We start from the raw sequence: 23,711 nt of genomic DNA on the forward strand, positions 1-23,711 counted from the left end.
CTATACATTTCTTTTCTGCACCTATAGCAGAGTGCCATACGTCCGCCTAACGTTCTTTAAGCTGAAAATGGTATCATTTGTCAGATTTTTGGTTCTCTGAACGACGAATTCTAAAGAATGCCACATCTCATTTCTCGTTGATGCTCGGTCTTGTAACTGCCACATGTTCAGTAGTGAATGCAGCTGGAAATGCTATTCTCACCACGAGCATGCAGCTGGAGCGAGCTTGATGATCATGGATCAGCTGCTTAGTTGTGTGTCGCCCCTGGCATGCACTCACATGTACTCTCACTTTAGGACGATGGCAAACTACGATACCTTCAGCTGCCAGATATTTGATCATTTAGACGGGTGCAATTCATGCATACTGCATACAACAAATTAAAATTTACCTGACGACAATAGTTAAAAAATTTTACTACTCAGAAAGAAAAAAAAATTCCAGTGGCTCCGCGAACAATTCAACAAGAATACAAAACGCCAGTACACTAGCAGAGTGTACACTAGAGAAACAGAAGACAAGGATGATTAAAGCAGTTGGAAATAGGAGGCAAAATGGAATTACAGACTAAGAGACTAGTGATGTATGTCTATGATATCCCACCGCCACCAACCATTTAGTTGGTTAGGTTCCTTGTAGTGGAACATGTTCATCGAGTCCTTGAATCAGCACAGGTGTTGGATGAAGGAGCAAATTTGAATCGACCAACTTTATTATAGAGAAAAATACTAACATCTACAACACCAACAACTACATTATGAAAATATCATTCATGATGGACCAAATGATACTATTTTGGTGTTAGAAATATTGGTGCCCTTTTTAGACAGAAGGCCATTGGCACAGCTTTAAAAAGAAAGCAGATGGTTTCAACTGGGGTTGCTAGTTTTGCAAGTGACACAGGTTCAGAAAACCATAACTGGAGTGCAAACGCAACACCAAAGAAAAGAGAAAAACCACTCTAAGCCTACCTCTCCACTAAACGAAACCAAAGCAAAAGCATAAACCCCCGGATTGAACTAGTTAGATCGGCAGGACGGATTTTGCTGCCTCAAACGTTGAACCTCCAACTTGATCCAAAGTCTTCTGAAATGAACCGGGTTCTCGGACGAGAATCCGACTCCCTGTACTATCGTGATAGTCCTAGTATCGTGATTGTCCCAGAATTAGACGCTATCACGCATAGAACTCATTTCAGGAGGATACTACAGTCATACAACACATTAAAGGTCAAACATGGGTTTAGTTATTACATAATCCAGAGAATTGCAGTACGAGGTCCATTACAAGCCCCTTGGGCTAAATCGTAACAAAGGGAAATCGAAAAGCGGTAGCTAGGCTTCAGGGCCTTCCTTCATCTAGGTGATCCTCCTCCACAGGCAGATTTGAGTGTAGCATGTGCCTCAATCGTACCATCCGTCATCGTTAGGGTCGAACTCCGGATCGAATCCTGCATCTACCCAAACTATCGCCAAGGAATCGGATAGGTCCACATCACCATCCGCATGCAAGCTTTAAAGTGGTCTATACTAATAAGGGTACAACAAAGCAAGGAATAAAGCTAAGATTTTCCTATGCATGAGCAGCAACCACCACCACCTCATTACTAGAATTAGCGGGCCTCTCAAGACCAAACTGGGGATAGAAAATAGGGTGCGTCAAATTACCAAGCTTAACCTTTGAGAAGGACTTGGCTGCCCAACCGTAGGTCAATGGCCAGACCTTAGCTTCCTGATACTCCTCCACAAGATTGCGGCCACTAATAGCAGCCGCCGCCACCCTGAATGCTGCAGTACACTCCTTGAATTCCAAAGTTTTGTCAAAATCTGGTTGATTGACATGCTGAAAAGGTAGTACCTTCGATGCAAAAGGAAATATCTTCTCTTGTGGATCATCTGAACCAGCAAAACCAATCTTGGCATAAAACCAATACAGAGCCCAATCATCATCCCACTTGTTCTTCTGACAATAAGAAATCTAAACACGATCCAACTTCAAAACCTTGTTGTTTCTCCCCAGAACAAAGGTACAACAGCCGCTCTGCACGCTGTAAATCTCATCCTCACCTTCAAAGAAGATCTTCCAACCCTGGGGATGCAGCTCATAAAATCTGCAAAAGGTGTCCGGAGACACCAGAGCACCGAAGGTCCTCACTACCCAGTAAAATTTTGATAATTGAATGATTGCATTCGGTGTCAAATGATGCATCTTGACATTATATCTTGCAAGGATCTCAGGAAAAGAAGGATCGAGGAAAGCATAATCCAGCGGTGAAAAAGTCACGAAACACAACAGTTTCGCCTTCGAGCGGAGTAGGGGTATCCTCATTCCTCGGAGGCCAACACTCCCTAGCCTCAAAGTAGCCCTTGTCAACATAAAAGTTAATAAGGTTATGCAAAACCAAGGATGTCCCAAATCCCGGTCACTTCGGGTTTTTCACGACCCATCAGATTAGAAAGATCAGCGTCGACTTGAGACAAGTCTGCCTCATCCCCCGATAGCTGAACTAAATTCTCAGCCGCTGCACTAGCTTCGCCACCTTCGATGAGCTTGGAAGTTTCTTTCAAGCGAGCCATCCCTTAGAAAAGAACAATAAACTAAGACAAAGAACTGTAGCCTAAGAAAATAGACATGAAAACCTTCATTTCACTCACAAAGATTTGGTAAAACTCTCGCGAAGGAAGCCGCAAATCAACTCACGACACATGGCACTGAGAAAATGGAATGCGAAGGCTACTAGCTGATGAAAGCGTGAAAGCGACTCACCCCCATCCCCTGCTTATATAGGGGGGAGGGGGGGGGGGGGTAAAAGGAGCAGTAAACGACCGGCAGTAAACCCGAGAGGAAGCCCAAACGACGCCCAAGAAAAACATGACACATAAGCAAATGTAACCTTCGGCTCGTGCGAAGCTCCGATGCTCGGGTAGAAGTTTGTTTACGGAGGTTGGCTGGCAATTATTGTTCGAGGGATCGGACCGTCGGAGTCGGCCCTCGCCCGCGAGGGGCTACTGTTGAGGATCGCCACCCCCGAGAAGGTCTCGCTGAAGGATATGACGAAGGTTTCATGGAACCTTCGAGCAGTCTAAAAGTCATTATACGGTTTTGTTGATTTGTCTCGCAGAAATTGTGTTTAAGGAACCCAAGAATCCATGTTCCGGTGATGGTCGAAGATTCGCGCCTGGCTGAACGCGCAAAGGTTACATCGCGACCTTTGCGTGAGGGTGGACCAACCACGTAGACCTGTGGCGAGCGTGTCGGAAGTAAAGGTTGACTTCTGGATGACGAAGGAATCAGTTGCACAACCTTTGACGGCGCCAAGAGACCAGACGAAAGATCGAGGGTTCCGCGGAACCTTCGATATCACATGAAAAGCGTGATCAACTTGTACACGCCAACGTCCGGAAATGACCAAAAATCATAATATCCCATGGATATTCTGGGTAGGTAGGGGTATTACTAGGATTATGTAACAAAGGTAGGGGTATAAATACCCCCATCTTTTACTGTAATTGGGATGGTTTTTTAAGATTTTGAAAGTGCATATTAGGTTATTCTGTTGAGTCAGAACACCATTTTTACTTTTCTGTTTGGGGAAATATCCTTCGGATCCCAACATTCGAATGGCCAAGAAATTTTATCCTTTTCTTCTATCTTTCCCAATAGTTTCGGCAAATTTTAAATATCATTACTCATTATAGGATTGCATGCACCAACAAATTCAACCTACCGATAGAAAAATATTGCCAATTCACTTGTACTTCAGCGCCCCTCTCACATATAGGCTCAGCACGTGTTCATCTTCGGAGGCTGGATGAAGGTGCTTGCCCTCCTTATCAGCAAGCGATGCTTGCTCATCGTGAGTTGAACTGGTCATGGTGCTGGAGAAAGGAAGAGCGAAAGCGGCAGACAACGCAGAGGAGTGGCGTCTAACGGCTATGTCATGGAAGCAAAGGGTCGCAAGATGTGAGGCCCTCATGATATATAACATGAAGGCGTGGAGATACTTTGGAAGAAAACAGAATAATCTTAATTTCCATTATTATCTAATTGGCACAACATATAAAGTATTGTACACACGTTGAGCAACAACAAAAAGGATTATTCTGATCCGGACGCCGCTCTCCTTGCATCGAGTGGACGGAGTCAGTCTGAGCCCGTGTGGAGAGCAGGACACATGCATGCATGCTAGCTGATCAAGGGACGGCAGGCAGGAAGGCCGAGTCAAGTGCCTGGGCCGGCCACGGCGAGCGCGTGATAGATCATAGATGCATGGTGTGCCTGCTGCTTTCCGCAGCTCGATATATCGACGATCCGGCCGGCGATATGCATGATCGACAGCACCGCCCGCAACTGCTTCTGCTTCGTCTTCATGAGTGTGCATGCGCTCTGCTGCCGTTTCTTGCATTATTGGTTCCCCCTGCCTACGTAGGAGTACGTACCAATGGCAATGATAGGAGAGAGCTCACTAGTACAGAATCGCTGATTTGTCCCGGTTGGGAAACTTTTGTCGTCCCGATTTTCCAACCAGAACCGCCAAACCGGGACTAAAGTCCAATAGCGGCCGAGACAAATATGCAGGGCCAAAGACCATTTCTGTATTAGTGGTTCCATCTTGATCAGCTGCAACTACTTTATACGTAACACGCACATCTCTGAATAATCTAAGCCCGCGTTTCTTGTTTTATATCGGAGTTACTAGCGCCCGGATGTTGGATCCTGGCGCTAGACATCTGATGGTAAAACTGCAGAAAAAGTTTCCGCTGCAACATGTGCTTTATGTTGCGTGCAACATTCAGCAGTATAAAACCAGTAGGAAAATCCCACTGCAACTTTGAACTCAGTGAAAAAAATTCTCAGTGCAATATGTACCTCATGTCTCATGTAGCTGGGCGCGGGCGCGCGACGCGTCGCTATGCTCTTCCCCTTCCCTGTGGGTTGGGCGGCCACCGGGGGTCTCCACCGCCACCCTTCTCGTCGGCTGGGAGCGGTAGCATGCGGCTGCGAGGTGAAGCGATGGCGAGGCGGAGCTGGCGACGAATTGGAGCGGCGCGTGCGCTGGAAGCAGGAGGCGTGGAGAAAGGCAGCGCGGCTGATTTTAGCAATAGGATGGAGGGGCTGTTTGGATGGTGGATAGGGAGTCTAGCATTACCGTATTTTTATTACTTCCTGTGATGATCGAATCTATTTAGCAATTATTGAAAATTCCTTCTTTCTATATTTATATGCGATCAATATGCAGAGGCTAAAAAATTTGTCGGTACGTATGTATATATTCAGGCTGCCACGCAGGCAGGCAGGGAACTGAATTCTCCATCGTCGGTCTCTGCTACAGGGTTGGATCCAGAGGGGGGGGGGGGGGGGGCGGGGGGCTTGAGCCCCCTACCATCCTGACTCCCATGGAAGTCCCCTAAGTCCCCTAAGTCCCTAAAAATTTTTAGCAGCTCCGTGGCCATGAACACAGCGTGGCCTTGTCAACTGTCAAGCTAAGTCGCGTCACAAAACAGAAAGCAAGGTATGCATGCGATGCGACGTCCAGTACGTACGTGGGATTGATTCGATTCGATTCATGCGCTCCGCGTTGCATTGGATGGAGTACAGTGGACGATAGATGAACCGGTTGCATCACAGTACTGGGGATGCATGTCTTCGATCAGTCAGGCCTCGCATTATATATATTGCTTCTTATCTTCTTCCTATATGTAAAGCTTGCTAAGAGAGAGCGTGCAGTGCAGTCGTGCACCGGCTTAAGTCACAAGCTAGCTAGCTAGGCACTTGCATGCACTGTCACCTTCACAGCTACATTCCTTCACTGCTTCAGAACCAACCAACCAACCAATCACCACACTGATACTTCCAAAATCAGCCACTGCATGTCTACCTCGATCTTCTGAAGTGAAGTACGTATTGTCAAATTAAGATGCATGCCTCTCCATCCATCTCCTGGTCGATCTCCCCTTTATTTTCTTTTTTATCTCATGTATACATGCATACATACATACTGTATATATGTAGTACCAGGGAACAGGGATGTATGGAACATGCATGTACTTTCCTTTCGATGGGTTATTATGTAATTCCGTTTCGGTCCTGAATATGCATGCAAAATAGTACATTGTAGAGACAGGCGTGATGAGGACTGAGCTAGAGAGATGCCGGTGGCGACAATGAGCGTACGTAGAGACGACAACCCTCGCACCCATCGTTTTCGTTGGCAGCCGGACCCTATGGTAGTCAGATACACGAGCTGCTGGATGAACATCGCGTTGTTCATTGGCAGCACAACATTGTTGGTGCCCCTCGTGCCTCTAATCGCAGCAAAGACTAAGGTAGTTAAGCACATAATTATAAAATGCCAAAAGTTAGAAAATGGTCGGAATATTGAATTTGAACCATGAATGAATTTATGACCTGTTGTCTAAATTAGGCCAATGGAGTTTATACGGAGCCAGGGCTAGTGGGGGCGTACAGTGTATTCCTATGCTATTCAGCAATTAAAAGGTAAAAAATAAAATATTTCAACTAAATTATGATTGAATGATGTGACGACCTTGCTAATAATCCATAATATAGTCTTTGTGTGTCACTTTGTCTATGATATTTGCCTCAATAGTGAGCCAGAGACGAGCTGCTACAAGAAAGAAAAAGCCGGTGCGGGTGCAGATTGGAAAACCATAATCGTAAGTTCGCTCTTTGTTCAGTCATGATTTCTATCTATATATAATCAAATATTTCTTTGATGTTTCAGCACTGGCAGAGTTTTGTGGGTGAACTGATGAGCACCGCTGCAGCTGCTTTTTCAACGGGCAAGGACTACAAAACTATACAGGTAATAGGTTGTTGTATGCTGTTCATTCCAATTCAACGAATCGCCAAATCAATAGAAGTTTGAAATAAGTTGTAGCAGTTAAATAAAAGGATTTCTCAAATATTTGCAGCTCGGGAACGTAGTAAGATTGGAAGACGACGTACCATATGGTTACGGGTTCTTCCATTTTGTCTTCACTATGGGCTCCATGTATTTTGGCATGTTGTTTCTTGGCTGGGACACACATCGTATAATGGAAAAGTAAGTTCACACGGAAGCCTGGTTGCAATGAAAAAGAATCAAAATAAAGTGTTGGTTTATTCTTGGGTGGATGTTTGATATTTTGCACGCATTTGACCCCAGGTGGAGTATGGATGTCGGTTGGACGAGTGCGTGGGTGCATATTGTTAACGAGGGTCTTGCAGTAATATCCTTTGGTAAGTTTTTAATTTGATTTCTATTTTTTACTTTATCTTTTTTTTTCCTGCGGAGCACATTATATTGCATTGAGAGATGCATATGTATAATGTTTGCATTTGCAGTTGCTATACTAGTTGCTCGAATATATGGAATAGGCTGGCTCCGGCAGCTACTTGCACGGAGCTTTGGAATAGGTGGCCAGCAGCAGCAGCCGCCGCCGCCGTTTGCGATGAACATCTTGAGACGTAGCAACAACCTTCTTCATTTGTTTGGCATTCTTGTATAATATGCTGTATACTCACCGACCCATGCAGATGCAGTGAATCAAATCATATATCTGTTTCCTGGTCACTTAATTGTCAGAAGCTACGTCAATTCACCATGAAGTTCATGGGTTCAACCATCACCCATGAAGGCATCCTTGGCTCGTACACCTCAACGGTAGCTACCATTGTATATAACCACCAATCGAGAATCTGGGGAAAAAATACTTGACCAAATTACATCAACAAAATACAATATACTCCCTGAGGAACACCTACTTTTGATTTGCTGGGTACAAGTTCTACAACAACTTTTTTTTTTGAAAAGGAACATTGTACATATCTTCAGTTCATTGTTTTAACATATTACAAAGAAAGAGCTACAAACTTACATCTTCTCATTAAGAAATGCTAGCGTATGGCAGCCCCTTCCTGCACTCATTTTTGGGAGCATTTTCCAGTTAGGCTCTCGAGGATCAAGCCTCTCAGCAGAGCTGGCGACACACATCACAATGTTAAGAGAAAAGTTTTCTTGCGTTCCTCTCACTTCAAAGAGATAATAATTTTGCTGCCATGATAGCAATAGAGAATAAGCTAATGCATATTTGTGAAATGATTAACTTTATTCGGATTTACACTAAGCCATAAGCTAAAATAGTTCCAGGTTTTTATGAGTTGTATTTCTCTACCAGATCAGAACTGAAGCAATCAAGTACTAAGTATAGGCACGAAAAGGACGGTACCTCAGATATTGAGCACCGTTGAAGCCACCAACTGCATAAATCACACCATTAAGTGCTACACCAGCTAGAGCTAAGCGCTGGAAAACAAGGTGAAAGAAGTCAAGCAAATTAAAGAATTCATCATATTATGCAGAGCTTTATGTGAAGTAAGCAAATATTAAAATACAGGAAACTGAATGGAATCAGGAATAGTTTTACATCATCGTAGAATTACATACTTCTCCATGAGTAGATGCTTATTACGTCCCCTAGTTATTTATGTCTTAGGCTAATATGTGCACATTCCACTAAATGCTTCAATAGTGTACTAATGTATCAGAAAAAAAAAGCTTTCCAAATTTAGACCAAATGAACACCAGGAAAGTGATACTGATACCTTTTGCAGCATAGGTTGATTCTTTATCCACTTCCCATGAGTAGGATCAAATATCTCAATGTCAGAGAAACATTGACTTCCATCTCCACCACCAAAAGCATAGATTCTCCCATTAACACTAACCCCAGCAAGGCTCCCCCTGTCATGAGTCAATGATGGGCATGTGGTCCAATCATCACGGCTTCGGTCATAATAGTCAACTTCATGCAAAAGATAAATGCAGAATCAGGACAGAAATTGCAATCTGAGAGCTCAAGATGGAATTAAACTTAGAAACCAATTACTAACCTGTATCAAACCAGCAAGCACCATCACCACCACCGAGAACAAATAACTTGCCATCTAATGCAAAAGTTGAAGCATATGACTTCCCAACAGCCATTGGTTTGAAAGGTGTTAGTATATCCAATGAAGGGGAAAAGGAGTCTAGTGATGGCAGAAATGAGAAGCCATCAAAACCACCAACTAGATAAATGACATCTTCTGAGCCCGAACATTGTTCAACAAACTGGTTAAGTGAATCATCTAGGGTTAAAGGGTCTATCTTTGAATTCAATGTCTTCACTGTGCCCTTTAGTTCCACAATTCTTTTCAGTAACCTCTCATTCACCCCTTGTAAGTATTTGACTTCTTTGTTGGACCAAGCCTGCATTTTGGACATAAATTAGATCTGACCCCTTGTAAGAATTTTCTAGGACTTCCACACTTTAGTCAAGAAAATATGATATTCCTCACCAGAATTAACAAACTTAAGCTTAAAGTATAATCATCAGGTTAAAAAGATGCAAGACCTGCTTCTTCTCCATCAGCTCTATGCGCCCAGATAACTCTTTAACGACATCTATCAACTGCACAAACGAAATTATTTAGACAAGAACTACGCATGTTAGCTAGACTAAATAAACTAATGCACAAAATAAGGATGATAACATGGGATGCAGCTATCAGCTGAGTTCAGAGTTCTAACCTTGGATTCTATACAGGATTCAGAGTCTAATAGTTGAACCAGAAAATTAGAATGCCCCAGGAGAGCTGATTAACTTCAGCATCTAAGGTTTCTGGCAAGTTAGAGTGTCCATCCAGAATTGTGCATTTGACCTTTTGGGAATACTTACAGCTATGTGCATCATTGTCGTCAGTCTTAATAGCATTGGCATACAAATCAGGATCCACTGCTGTGCAGGCAAAGCTGCATGCCCTTCTAACACCCGATTGAAGCTAAGCACTGAGTGTTGCTGTTTTGTTTCAGCTGCTTTATCTGATGCTGCATACTCTTCCCTCTCCGGTGGAGTGTATCCACAATCCAGATCATCGAAACCATTAGAAGATTCATCACCTTAGCTCACATGTTCCGCATCCACAACTCCTTTCCAAACTTCCACAAATTTGTTCTTCTTTACCATGTCTGCATATGGCTTTACAGCGGTTTCTGATTTGAGTCCATTGTGCCCCTCACGCTCTCTTGCCCATACAGGTGACGGTACTAATTCTCTCACATGATCATCAGACGGTGCTGCAACAGGGGGCATCCAGAAGTTGTTGGGAGGAGGAGATGGAGTAAACATATCCATCAAAACATCCGTTTGAGCATGATCCAATTCAAACTAGAAAAATGAAGCATCTGGCCAGGGATACTGGGGCTGTTCTGATAGTAGTTGGCTACAATAGCATTTCTGAACTGATTCTCTGCTAGCGGAAAACACCAGACCCTTACCCGCATTGCAACCTAAACCAACAAAAGGGCATTGAGGGAGGGGGGGGGGGGGGGGGGAGGACAGATAATTCGATGTCTGCCGGTATGGTTTGATTTTATTCGTGGAACAGATAATTTCTCCATGCAATCGATGTCTGCCGGTATGGTTTGAGTATTCAATGTTGCCGACTACTAAGACTTCTGTTTCAGCACCATTCGGAAACAATGTTAGGCCCTAAGTCAATCCAACGTTTTCTCCATCAGAATGCGTCTCGTCGCAAGGCTCGTTTTGAGTTTTGGGGGGGGGGGGGGAAGGGGGATCGGGAGCGGGCGGGAGGGAGAGGGAGAGGGGGGGGGAGAGTAAGAAGATGGCATTCAAAGATTTAGAGATAAGGGATTGTACCTGGGCAGGATAGCTTGTATTTCCCTGGCTATCATTCACGATCATCATAATTGAAGAGAAAGAGAGGTAGTCCTTCCTTAATGTTTCGTACATAGGATATATGTGCTCTTGGCAAGCCTGCAACATGGCACAAATGGTTACTAAGTTGGTAGATTACCCAACCATTTGCTATGATTTGGGAGGCATGGAGTGATATGTACCCCCTCACGGGAAAAAAAGAAACAAATGCTGTAAAGGGGCAGCTCAGTTTGGTAAATAATAGCTTAAAAATGAGTTGTGATTAAGAGGAACGAAGAGCATATATACCGAAAAGTTGCCGTGAGTGACACTGTAACACCCTAAATTTTACAAAGTGCAAAAATTTAATAAAAGGATAGGTTAAAGGAGTCATAGGATTTTTGATAAACAATTTTCCTTAAGTATAAAAAAATAATAACTGTAAGGGAAATATATGATATGTGCATTCATGCTCTTTGCACTGTTTCATTGGTTGTAGTTTATTTGGATTTAAATTCGAATTCAAATTTCATGTTCAAACTCAAAAGCAATTGTTTGTTTTTATCTCTTTTCTCTCCTAGGCCCAGCCCAGCCGGCCACTTCCTCTCTCTCCCTTTCTTCCTTTTCCCCCTGGCAGCCCGGCCCGCGGCCATCTCTCTTCCTTTCTTTCCCTGCGCGCGCGGCCCACTCCCCCGTTCCAGCCCAGTTCCCCGCGCGCGGCCCATTTCCTCGCTCCCGGCCCGACCCGCCCGTGCCCCGCTCCTTCCCCGCTCCCTACCTTTGGCGCGCGGGTCCCACCTGTCGGACTTTCCTTCCCCGTGCCCGACCGGGACTCCGCTCCGAGTCCGGCTCGCCCCCGCGAGATCTCCGCTCCCTCCGCCGTATCCGCCTCGGGCCCGCACGCCTAGGCGCCCTCAGCCGCCCCCACGCCTCGTCTCCCCCACGCTGCAGCCGCCGCCCCGCTCAAAACCCTAGCACCCGAGCCGCCATTGCCGCTCGAGCTCCGGCCCGCCGCCGCGCCGCCCTTCCGCTGCTGCCCACCGTCGATCGACCGTCCCCGGAGCACCACGTGGTGGTGAGGAAGCTTCCCGGCCGTCTCTCTCTCTCCCTTCCGCGCTCCCGTGCCCGCACGAGCTCGCCGGAGTCCCCGAGCCGCCGCTCGCCGTCGCACCTTTGCCACGGCCAATTTCGCCGCCCCCTTTTGCCCTAGATTGGTTCCCCGCGTCGCCCTCTATCTTCCCGTCCAAATCCGAGCCGAACCTGAGCCGGGAAACGTGATTTCGCGTGAAGTCCGGCGAGCCGCCGCCGACTCCGCCTCGCCGCCGGCGCCCCGCCGCCGCTTCCGCGCTGACCCGACCGCCTGCGCTCTCCCCACCGTCGGATCGGAATCCGACGGCCCAGAACGGATCTAACCCCGAGTCAAACCAACCTGAGTACCGGTCAACCGTGGCCTCTTTGCAAAATAGCCCTTATGTTTTTCCAGATTCAACCCGCACTCCATCTCAGTTCAAAAGTATTCGCGTTTAGGTCCTTTTTTTCTTCTGTTTAGACCCCTGTAGTTTTCCAAAATAGAACCCGCCGTCCTTTATCTCTCTGTTTTGCAATCTAACCCTTCTGTCTAGGGTTTAATTTCGATCTAGCCCCTGGTTTCTTTGTTTTAGGTCCTTTTAGATCCAAATCTTTCGCAGATAAGCCCCTGGAACCCTGTTTTAGCCCTAACTTCTCCGTTTTAACTCCGATTTCATCGATCCTTGCGCTCACGCGATCCTTGCGACTTATACAATGATTTTAAAATATTATTTTGTTCTGTTTATATTGATTGGTGTACTGTTTCTTATTATTTGCACTTGTTTGCTTGTATGTGCTTGTGTGCGACGTTAGACGGTGCGCAGTTCGAGGATCCGCAGGGTCAAGACTTTGAAGAATTTCCTGAGCAGCAACAGTTTGCTAATGAAGGCAAGTGGTCCTTGATCATGTTTCAGTCCTATTTAATATCACAATTACATCTTTACTTTATACGCATGCATGTGTCTAGAATATGATGGAACCCAAGTTAAGGACATGCCTAGTTTCAATTTATCTTCCTTGATTAAACCTGGGTGTTTATATTTATGTTGTAGCTACGCTTATTGCTTCTACATAGATTTAGGTTGGTCAACTCGGACATTAATGATGATGTTTTACCTTTTCTGGAATGCTGTTAGGTGATAATTAAGAATATTGAATCAAATGGAACATGGAGAACCACCCAGGAAAACAGTACAACCACAATTACTGTATGGCTCTGGTCTTGGCTAATTAATTAGAAACCTTGGCTTGTGATGATCTTACCGAAAGGGCAAGAGGTGTTGCATTGACGGGGTATAGCTCGGTCCTTTTGAGGCACATGGCTATGTGGTCCTTGGCTAAGGTATTTTCCTCATTAGGGAGGGTTATGACCGCTGTGGCTTAAAATCTTAGCGGATTGTCATAAGTTAGGGAATCTTTGCAAAGGCCTCGTAGTGAATCCCTGCCACTCACCTCGGAAGTGTTTAAGGGCCTTGCAAATCCGGGCATCAAGGGAAACACGAGTTGTGGGTAAAGTGTACAACCTCTGCAGAGTGAAAACTGATATATCAGCCGTGCTCACGGTTAAGAGTGGCTTGGACCCTCACATGATAATTGAACTTAAAGATGATTTAAACTGATGTTCTTTATTTGTTATTGTTGTTTATTCATTTCAGTCTCTTATTTAAGGGTTGGTACAAACTTGAAACTAGTTAATGCTTGCTAAATAAAACTTGACCAACTAAAATGCTTATCGCAATCAAACCATATCAGCTTATCCTTGATTTGGCCTTGCATATCATATAATTTACTCCATTTGCTGAGTACCAACCATAAGTGTACTCACGCTTGCTTTATTAAAACCAATGCTGCTCAGAACAAGATATTTATCCGGAGTTTCCTGAAGATATTGGAGAATTCTAGGCATATGTCTCCCAGTCAACTGCCTATGAAGTTGAAGTCCACTGCTATTTATTGACGTTTATTTACTCGCTTAAGATTAAGACTGTCGGTCATGTAATAAAGTACTATTATACTCCTTTCCGTTAATGCATTGTTTCGGATATTTGCTTGTGACGTCTACTGTATGTGCGGAACTTGATCCTGGCGCACATATGAGATGCATTCGGTTACTTTTCCTAAACCGGGTGTGACAGACACTCTGCAATGGTATTGTTTGTGCAACCAAATATCACAGCTCCAAGATCTTGTGGTTGGAGATTTCTTGCGGAAATGGATAGGTTTGTTGGCCTGGTGTTTTTCACAACTTGGCTCCAGGAGGATTTGCTCTCCACCATTATAGTGTTGCTAGCAAGATGAGAGAGAAAATGAAGCAGACAAATAGAGTGAACTCTGCTATGTAGTATTATTGGCGTTTGCATACTTGCTTGGTGCACGAAGCAAGAAAAGGTAAAATGAATCAAGTGTATTTGTTTCATTCATTTTTAATTTGTCGGTCAATACGTATAATTTCACTATTCATGTTGATGCATGCTCTAGTAGGAGCTACACCAAGTCCAGCTTCATGAGCAGGAGAAATGTTGCAGAACTATATATGTTGGGCTGGTGCGGAGCTATTTATCAGATCAGTAGGATGTTGCACTCTCTAGAAACACTGTGCCACATTTTCAGTGTTTCTAGGAGATGCAACGCTGCAGTATCATGTATCTATATCCCATATTGATAGTAGTCTCGTCTCATCCTACAAATACGTGGTGCGAGCTTGATGGATTCTAGAGCGTGTCCATCGGGTGTACAACTGTGAATGCATTCACGGTGATGATGAGCACAGATCTTCCGTGCATGCAAGATATGGTCATTTTGATGAGTAAATGCATAGAAACAAAACTTGTGCTAGCAATTTCCTCCATCTACTCTGATCAAAACGAACTAAAGGAAATCCACTGTCACTGGCACAACATGACTGCCTAGTGTTCTCCGTTCTGTCAAGAACTCAAACAAAATGCCAGCAACTAATATCAGAGTAGACAATTGCTGAAAGAGTTGAGTAGCTAGGATGATAAAATGAGTTGAAGAAGTGGCCATTGTGTGTTGGGAATAGGAGGCAAAAGTGAAATAATACATGGACAGCTGGAGGGAGGCGCTGGACTTGGACAACACAATAGACCAAGGCTGCATGTACCCGAGAATTTGTGGCTCCAGTAAAAAATACAAAATTAGGCACATCAGTATCAGAAATTCCTATCACCAAATTATTTTTGTTATTTTGCTATATAATCGCAACGTATTTTTGTTATAGTACTAAGAATTACATTAGACATCTGATGGAAAGGAGTAAAGTTAGTCTTCAGTCACTACCCGAAACACAGAGGGAGTATGATTTAAAAGGCTTTACTTTACTTGAATAAACTTTGAGAACGAGTTGATGAATGTGTGGGATGTACAAAGTTTGTAAGTATTTTAATATAAAATTTAGAAGTCTAACTTAAATGTAGGATGTACAAAGTTCTGGCATATATGATTCAAACATTTATAATATATTGGTGGAAAGTTTTTGAAGTAAAACGATTAACATACAAATTCTACCATGGTTTGTTAATGATCCATGTAAGTTTCGAGCCGTCCTAGTAAATCGCGACAAGAACAAATTTAAGAATCCAACAGCAACACTTGGCCTTCTCTTGCTTTACACCGTTGCAGAACATTATGTCCGTATCCCATAATGCTAACTCCTCTCACGCTTCAAATAATTAATTAGCTGGAGTGAGCTCGGTGAGGCCGAGTACAAGCTCATCGAAGGGTTATTTAACGGTGCTGATGAGCTGATCTTCCGTGTAAGACTGTAAGATATGGTTATTTCCATGAGTGAATGCAGGCGTATGTAGCAACAAAAACAAAACTTGTGCCAGTAATTTCCACCGTCAATGTTGATTAAAACAGACGGAAAAAAGTCCATCGCCACTGGCACAACATGGCTGCCTATATAGTGTTCTCTGTCCCCTGAAGAATTCAACAAAATGCAAGCAACCCATCACCAAGTACTAGACTTGGAGAGGAGGGGAGGAGTGTATAGGATTGGTTGAGGGTTGGGAAGAACCAGCCATGGGGTGTTGGAATAGGAGGCAAAAGGGAAATACATACCAGAAGAAACAGAAGGACATGGAAGGCGCCGGAGTTCTATGGCGCGGCGGGCCTCCATGTCCGAAATGGGCGCAGCGCAATTAGGTTTAATGGTGGCACGGTACATGCATGTACGGCAATTCGGGCGTGTGAGGCCATGGATGTACATATGTGCAGACACCAACTTGTCCACATGATGTTGGACTATGATTTAATGGCTCATATTACATTATAGGATTCAAATAAATTAGATCAACTTGCACATTTGAAATATAATGCTCAGTCTAGCACATCGCCGTAGAGGCATTTGTCTAGATTAGTTGGTAGCATAGATAATACTTGAGAGATGAAAAAAAATCCTGCATCCACCATTACTTTGAGAAAACACATGCAGAATACTGGCCACTGAGGGAGAGAGGGGAGGATCGACCTCGGCCATGCATGCTCTCTGCACAGCGCCTAGAGCTCGTGAGCAAGAAGGCATGCTTGCAAATCAGTGGTCGCTGGCCTGCTACCCTCCATTGCCATGACTTTGGCACACTAGGTCAACTGAAATCGGTCCAAAAAAAAATCTTATCAGCAGGAGTACCAACAGCACGCATCCGTTTGACTGAACAAACTAAAGTTTTGCTTCAACATCTTTATATAAAATTGAGCTATATCATTTCGTAATTTCTTTTGTTCATGCTCGGGTGGCAAACATTGCCGTAGCTAGGTGTCACAGGAAGTGCAGATGAGTCAACTGTGAAGCAGAAATCAAATGTTTAGTGTAATTTGTGCCTAGGACATTGATGCAAACACTTGGCATGCATAAGCATAACTATACATCTCCATTCCTTGGTAATCGTCTGATTTTGATCAAACTTAGTTGAAGTCAATGGCAGGCGGCAGTTACCACATCTTCGACTGCGAGTGAGCTGGTGTGCGCATGGCTGACGATGGAGCACTCTGCAACCCGGGTGAGGGAGCACGGGAGAGAGGGGAGCCTACTGCTGCTGTCCATGGCCCAACCGGCGAGGTGGCAAGAGAGCCATTAGGGAGGTTGAGGCTTGACAGAGGCAAGGACCGAGCCAGGATTCTGGAGGGGAGCCGATGAGGAAGAGGTGGCGATGAACCGGAGCTTTCGCGGCGGCGCGAGCGGAGCAGGCGCCCGTGGATGTAGTGAGCCGTGTGCAAGGAGCGGCTGGGGGCAATCCATCGGAGGCGGTGGTTTGAGCGTGGGGAGCTACTTGGCAGACGGAGGTTGGCGGCGCGAGCAGCCGAGGAGGCGAGACGATGGGGGTGCCGTGCCGCGGCGAGGTCGAGGCCGGAGATCGGGACGGGAGCGGATCCATCTTTTTGCAATTTACACCCTGACCATATGCAAATACCCCCCCTAATTTGGATCGCGATTATGAATCACGATCCAAATATATACAAATACACCCCTACATTGGATCGCGATTATGAATCGCGATCCGAATATATGCATATACCCCCCTATTTCGCATCCAAATGAAAGGCCGGCCATTTAGCGTCAGGGAGACAGAGATGGCGGAAGCGCGGTCAGAGATGGTAAGACGACGAGAAGCTCGGCAGCATTCGCCGTGGAGGAAGACGACGATGAGCGAGCGGTCAGACGAGTACGTCGACGGGGAGGTAGTGCACTGGTGTTTGCCTTGGTACGGCTTCAGAGCCTTCCGTTAATTTTGACAGGCTACTGTCAGTATCAGTCAAGAAGTTAGCCTTCAGTGAAAAGTTCTGAGCCCGGGCATGATTTCTCATTGCCGTTTCAGTTGCTTGGTGTGCTGAATCCCGAGAAATTTGTAGCAAAGATATGCTAATTTATAAAAAGAACAACAGATAGCCCAATAAACTTCTTTTGTTATAAAAAGAACAGCAGATACTTTTACTTCACTCTCAGTGTCTTTTTGACTCTTTCTGGATTTGTTTTCCCGTTGATGCTCGATCCAGTATGGCCAGCTTGGTTTCAGGCGGAACAATAAAAAAGCCCTTGCCAGCAGCAGAAACAGAGAAACTGTTAGTCTGGTGCGGTACCCAATAAAAAGATATCCAAACTTCCGTATGCCATTGGCACAACATTACTGGAACCCCTATATATAGTTGTTTCCCTTTGGTTGAACAGCTCAACTACAAAGCCCCAGGACGGTATCCAGTGCAGAGTAGACTAGAGGAGGAAGAAGAGAGAGAGGGATGGCTGGAATAGTTGGGAAGAATATATCATGGTGTTTCAATTGGGAATGGGAAGCAGAAGGGAATTTTGCATCAGATGGGAGTAGAATCACAGGGAGGGAGACGCTGAACTGGCCGGTGAAATTGGCAGAATGGTAGAACACTTGACGGCATGCAGCAGTTTGTGTCTGGGAAAACGCGCCTGGCTTTTCTTCTGTTCAGTAATGTCCAATCAGAAGTGGTTCCAAGAACCGATAACTCTTCAAAGTAGTCACTTCTACAGAGCTTTGAGGATCATTTGACCAGCTGAGGAAATGGCTCTCAGTCCCTGACATCGAGATGCAGCTGTGATAACCCACCTTCGAACAAAGTGAAAACTCCAAGTTCTCCCTGATTCTTTTTTGAAGCAAATTTGTGCGTGATTGAAATCATACGGGCATCCAGCCTAGTCGGCATGGTTTCAGCTCATGCCAAAAGGCTCAAAACTACAGCACATACCCATTGGATGAGCTGAAATCATACGGGCATCCAGCCTAGTCGGCATCGGAGAAGATGCTCGAGCGTTGAGAAGATGACTACGAATAAGAAGTCTGGATAACGCCGAATGGATCTCGCTGCCGTTGGATGGCAGTATGGCACACGGGCCCAGTCTATTGTGCCAGTGGCCCAGTCTATAAAAATGTCCATGGAAGCCAAACATTAAGTTTGAGGTAGCTCAAATATACTTGTATATACTTGAACGATTAGAAGATAGGTTGATTGGTTTGAATTCAATAACTTTGTACAAATCTCAAGACGAGGTTGATCTTTTCTTTTTGAAACACAATACAAACACAAAAAGAATGCTTACTTGAAAGCACAAGCACCTATGCTGATTGAAAGACTCAAATCTCAATGCGCCAGTTCCGCCAAAAGAAACCTAAGCAACTGAGCATAAGGTCAGCTCATTTATTCATGAAAATTTAAGTCTACTCCCTCCTATCACTAATATTAGTGTAAATAGTTTACGATAGCGATAGTTCTACAACATGCAACTTTGAACACTAATCTATGTAAAAGATGTCTAATATAAAATAGAAATATTATATTTTGTGAAATTATATTTATGATAAACCTAGCTATTAGTATCAAAATATTATGTTTGCATAATTATTTACGTTGTTTTGAGCGTCAGTTTGTAAAGCAACAATTTTTTTTTATCATCTAATGTGGTAAATACCCCACCGCTGTGTTTGAGCTTGACGTGATGAAAACGCGTATCTTTGGGTTTGTCCAGACGTGGAAAAGGGCATCTAAAAAAGAATAAAAAAAAGGAGTTCGTGGAAAAGGGCAGTATGGTAATCTTGTAACCTTTGACTCCACTAACAGTCATCAGTCCAAGTCACCGTCCAGGTCCGCATTCGCCACCCACGCTGACGGCGACGTGGCGACAAAGTCAACCGCTCCCCGCCGAAAAGGCCGTTGACTCCATCGACGACTCGCTCCTCCTCCTCCCTCTAGCCTCTTCCTCCCAAGATTCACCCGGCCGCGCCACCAGAATCACCGCGCTGCCGGCCACGCCATGGACGTCCCCGTGCTCGCGCTGATCGTCGTCGCCGGCGCCTCCATCGCCGTCGCGGTGCCCTGCCTCCTCCTCGCCTTCCTCTGCCGCCGCAGCCGCAACAGCCTCAAGCCGCTGATCCACCAGCGCTGCCGCTCGTCCCCGTCGAGGCCGGCGCTCCCGGTCTCTACGCCGGACACCTCGTCGTCATGGTCCCTATACGGCGCCGACGCGGGCGCCTGCCTCCAGAAGCTCTCCCTCGCCGACCTCGCCGCTGCCACGGGCGGGTTCTCCCCGGACAACATCATTGGCGACGGGAGCTTCGGGTTCGTCTACCGCGCCGTGCTCCCCAGCGGCGCCGCGGTCGCCGTCAAGCGCCTCTCCGGCGACGGCGCCGCGGGCGCCGGCAACCGCGAGTTCCGCGCCGAGCTGGAGGTGCTCGGCAGCCTCAGCCACCCGAACCTCGCGCGCCTGCTCGGGTACTGCGCCGCCGGCCGCGACCGCATCCTCGTCTACGAGCTCCTGGAGCGCGGCAGCCTCGACGCGTGGCTCCACGGCGAAGCCGACGAGGACGGCGAGGCGCTCCCGTGGCCCGCGCGCCTCCGCGTCGCGCGCGGCGCCGCGGCCGCGCTCGCGTTCCTGCACCACGGCCGGCGGCCGCCCGTGCTTCACCGCGACGTCAAGTCCAGCAACGTCCTCCTCGGCGAGGGGTTCGAGGCCAAGCTCGCCGACTTCGGCCTCGCCAGGATCGTCAGAGGAAGCCCCGCCAAGTCGCACGTCAGCACCCAAGCCGCCGGCACCGCCGGGTAATAATAAACCTTACACCTTATACGTGCGTTCTTGCAAGCATACACTTTTTAAATACTACAATCATGGATCGATAAAAATTTGCAAATTGACACTTATGATAGCATGATCTATGCATGGTAGAATACATGAATGTTGAAAGCTAAATTTCTTCACCAAATTTAAAAGGAATAACATGTTTATCGTGATGTTGTGTGAAATAGGTACGTGGCGCCGGAGATATGGGCCGGCGTGGGTGCGACGGCGAAGGCGGATGTGTACAGCTTTGGTGTGTTGGTAATTGAGATAGTAACAGGTCACCGGCCAAGTTGGCCGGTGAAGACGAAAAACGGGGAGAAGGAGGTCGACATGGTGGATTGGGCGAGGGAGAAGATAGGTGCCGGCCAAGCCTCGGAGATCATGGATCGGCGGATGGGCATCGGAGGGCAAGGGAAGGAGATGGACGAGGCGAAGGGGCTCCTGGAAATCGCGTGGCAGTGTACGGATTCTGGCCAGAAGAATCGGCCGACGATGGAGGAGGCGGTGGAAATGATGAACAGGATCTGAGAATGGCAAATCAAACGCCTGCCGTTCATATAGCCATGCAACTGCATAGTGAGTTTAGACTTTAGAAGAAGCTCGAAGCATGAATGGTGAAATATTTGCATTGCTTTTGATTAGCTTGAGTTTATTTGGCACGAAGTAAAAGGGTGTGCCTGCATGTACCATGGTGTCATGTGCTTGAACCTAGGTTGAGAAAAAAAGGGATATTTTCTCCACGAATAAACTCGGATAGTGTGCCAGAAATTTGTACAAATATTTATCACCTCGTGTTGCTAATAACAAAGGGCACACTCAATATAATCTTGGTCCACATGTCTGTGCCTCATCAGTTCCTGCTAGCATTCATCTTTTCATGTCAGATACGTGATTATGTGACCATCTTTAATTAACCAACTTACAAGTTTGCATTACTAGCTGGGGTGCAAGTACAAGCATCACAGTTACAACGAGCATTCTTCAGGGGTTTACCCACGAGCAGAAGAATTTAAAAACTTTTACATGAGTCGAGGAAGAACACATACAGGCACGGCAAAGATCTAATGAAGGGGATTAGTTCAAGCATAGCAAGGCATGAGACTACACTGTGATCGTACCGCATCAGACATTGCGTCCAGACAGGAACCTGATGCAAACTCAAGATCTTCAGGGACTTGCGAGGTCAGCGCAGCTGATGCGCACTTTCTGGTTGCCTCCTATTCCTGTTGCATATTGGCCAACAGCTCGTTCCCATCTATTTAATCCTCCATTCCTCCTATCTTCTTCCTCTGTTTCTCCTCTGTTGTGCATTCTGTATAAACTAGCTCTCTTTTGTGTTTCTTCAGCGGATACTGGAGTTTGAGTTTATCAAATGAGTGCATTATATTGCTGTGTATTCATTTATTTAAGTGATAATATCTTTCATGGAAGATCTGATCAGGAAATGTAAATGCGTCTGGTACGAGGTGGTTGATCCCGGAAGGTAACGACTAATATGTGCATGCAAGTAGAACATATTTCACAGCATTCCCAAAATTTAATCTCCATGTACAAAACTTACTTGAAATGATCATATTTTCGGGGGGGTTTTGTAATGGTGGTGGTGCGTGAAGAACAGGAGTATCTTGATTTAATTATTTCATAATGGCAGCAGTCGGTGATTTGCTTTCCTTCTTCTTCTGAATAATATTTGTATTGTGCAGACCTTTTTATGGAGAAAGGGAAGGCTTATTTTGTTCGACAAATAAGATTTGAAATACTAGTTACATGCAACGATAGCTCTCTGTTCCCTTGATGGCGTGGAGTTCCTCACCAAGCTACAACAATGGGGATGGCAAGAACAACAATTCGAAAGAAGAAAACGTTCGAGACATGCAAGTTTCATCTAAAGAACAAGATCACGAATATTAGGCATGATATCATGTATCACCTCGATGTAACGCTACTTGAAATTAATAAAATTTCCCTTTTTGAAAAAAAAATCATCACAACCAGTCTTAGAGAATGTAGCTGCCACAGTTCTCTATCAAGTCAATTGATGTCCATTAACTAAAATTGGGAATCTTATGCATGATATCATCAAAGTTCTCTACCGGGCGAAAACATGATATCAATTGACTTGATAGAGAAGTGAAAACGGCATTGTACTACGTCATTGTGAGGACACAAGACACCTTACAGTGTGTCTAGAGAGCAACCTAATGCAACACAGAGATCTTGATGGGCTCCAATCTTCAATCATGCTGATGTGAACTTTACCGTTGCCTCCTATTCCTTTACAACTCTTTGATCATCCCCATATCTTCTTCCTCTGTTTCTTTCCCAAATTTTGTATACACTATGCTACTGTGTTTTGCCAGAAAGAAACCGTTAAATAGGAGCCCAGAGGGTAGTGGACTTGATCTGATATATAGGTGCATTTTGCTATGCATTCACTTCTCTAAATGATCATATCTTGCATTGCAGATCACATCAGCAGCAGGGCAAATCCTTATACCTGCAACCGGTGCTTGATCCCGAAAACCCACCTGCCATTCATAAAGCCATGCAACTGCATAGTCGGTTTAGACTTAGAATTGAAGAAGCTCTTGGAGCCTGTACAGTGAATTATTTGCATTGCTTTCTAGCTTGAGAGCTTGGCACAAAGTAAAGGATGCGTCTGTCACGTACCATGGTGTCATGTGCTTGACCTAGGTTGAGAAAAAAGGAATATTTTCTCTACGAAAAAAACTTGGATATTGTGCCAGAAATTTGTACAGATATGTATGACCTCGTATTGCTAATAACAAAGCGCACATTCAATCTTGGTCGACATGTCTAGTATGCTCATCAGTTCCTGCTAGCATTATTCTTTGCATGTCAAAGATGTGATTATGCAACCATCTTTAACCAACTTACTGTCTAGTTTTTCTCCCACTGTTGTACAAGTTTTCCTTACTATCTGGGTAGAAGTACAAGCATCGGAACAGCATGCTACGGCAGCAGCTGCACAGCTCCTGCTTTGCCCTCAAAAATAGAGAGCGCTTGACTGCTGCAGCTGCAGCTGAAGCCATAGCCAGCACTTCCGAACACTGTTATTCATTCTTCTGGCCGACCCACAAGCAGATGAACTTTTTTTTTCTTGAGATTTGATTAAAGCCACAACATAGGCAAGCATCCAAATATTAAAGCACTTCGTCTTCATCATAAGACCCATAACGAGCAAAGAACTAAGATCATAAACATAGATGTCAGGTAAAACAGAGCTTTCCAGAATCCATAAGGTCAAAGCATCATTTGGTGCACTATAGACCAAATCACACGCATACCAACAAATTCGTATCAAGACCTGACCCCAAGACTTGAA

The 23,711-nt window shown here is 45.3% G+C and overlaps 2 protein-coding genes across 2 annotated transcripts; one reads left to right on the forward strand and one right to left on the reverse strand.

Annotated features, from left to right (window-relative positions):
* Positions 1 to 1,573: 1,573 nt before the first annotated feature.
* Positions 1,574 to 14,045, reverse strand: LOC112902599 (kelch-like protein 20). Its single transcript, XM_025971722.1, is given in 17 exon segments — positions 1,574 to 1,963; positions 7,607 to 7,683; positions 7,686 to 7,702; positions 7,882 to 7,983; positions 8,233 to 8,309; positions 8,609 to 8,808; positions 8,897 to 9,254; positions 9,400 to 9,456; positions 9,576 to 9,631; positions 9,634 to 9,780; positions 9,783 to 9,942; positions 9,985 to 10,214; positions 10,217 to 10,334; positions 10,705 to 10,741; positions 10,743 to 10,821; positions 11,011 to 11,042; positions 13,909 to 14,045. Coding segments are annotated over 17 exon segments (2,274 nt in total).
* Positions 14,046 to 19,201: 5,156 nt separating this feature from the next.
* Positions 19,202 to 21,187, forward strand: LOC112902714 (leucine-rich repeat receptor protein kinase MSP1-like). The gene is made up of 2 exons (XM_025971881.1): positions 19,202 to 20,346; positions 20,551 to 21,187. The coding sequence occupies exons 1-2, from the start codon at positions 19,562 to 19,564 to the stop codon at positions 20,891 to 20,893; spliced, it is 1,128 nt and encodes a 375-aa protein (XP_025827666.1). The 5' UTR covers positions 19,202 to 19,561; the 3' UTR covers positions 20,894 to 21,187.
* The last annotated feature ends 2,524 nt before the right edge of the window (positions 21,188 to 23,711 follow it).

This window comes from Panicum hallii, chromosome 8 (assembly GCF_002211085.1).
Source record: "Panicum hallii strain FIL2 chromosome 8, PHallii_v3.1, whole genome shotgun sequence".
In the NCBI taxonomy this organism is placed as follows: Eukaryota; Viridiplantae; Streptophyta; class Magnoliopsida; order Poales; family Poaceae; genus Panicum; species Panicum hallii.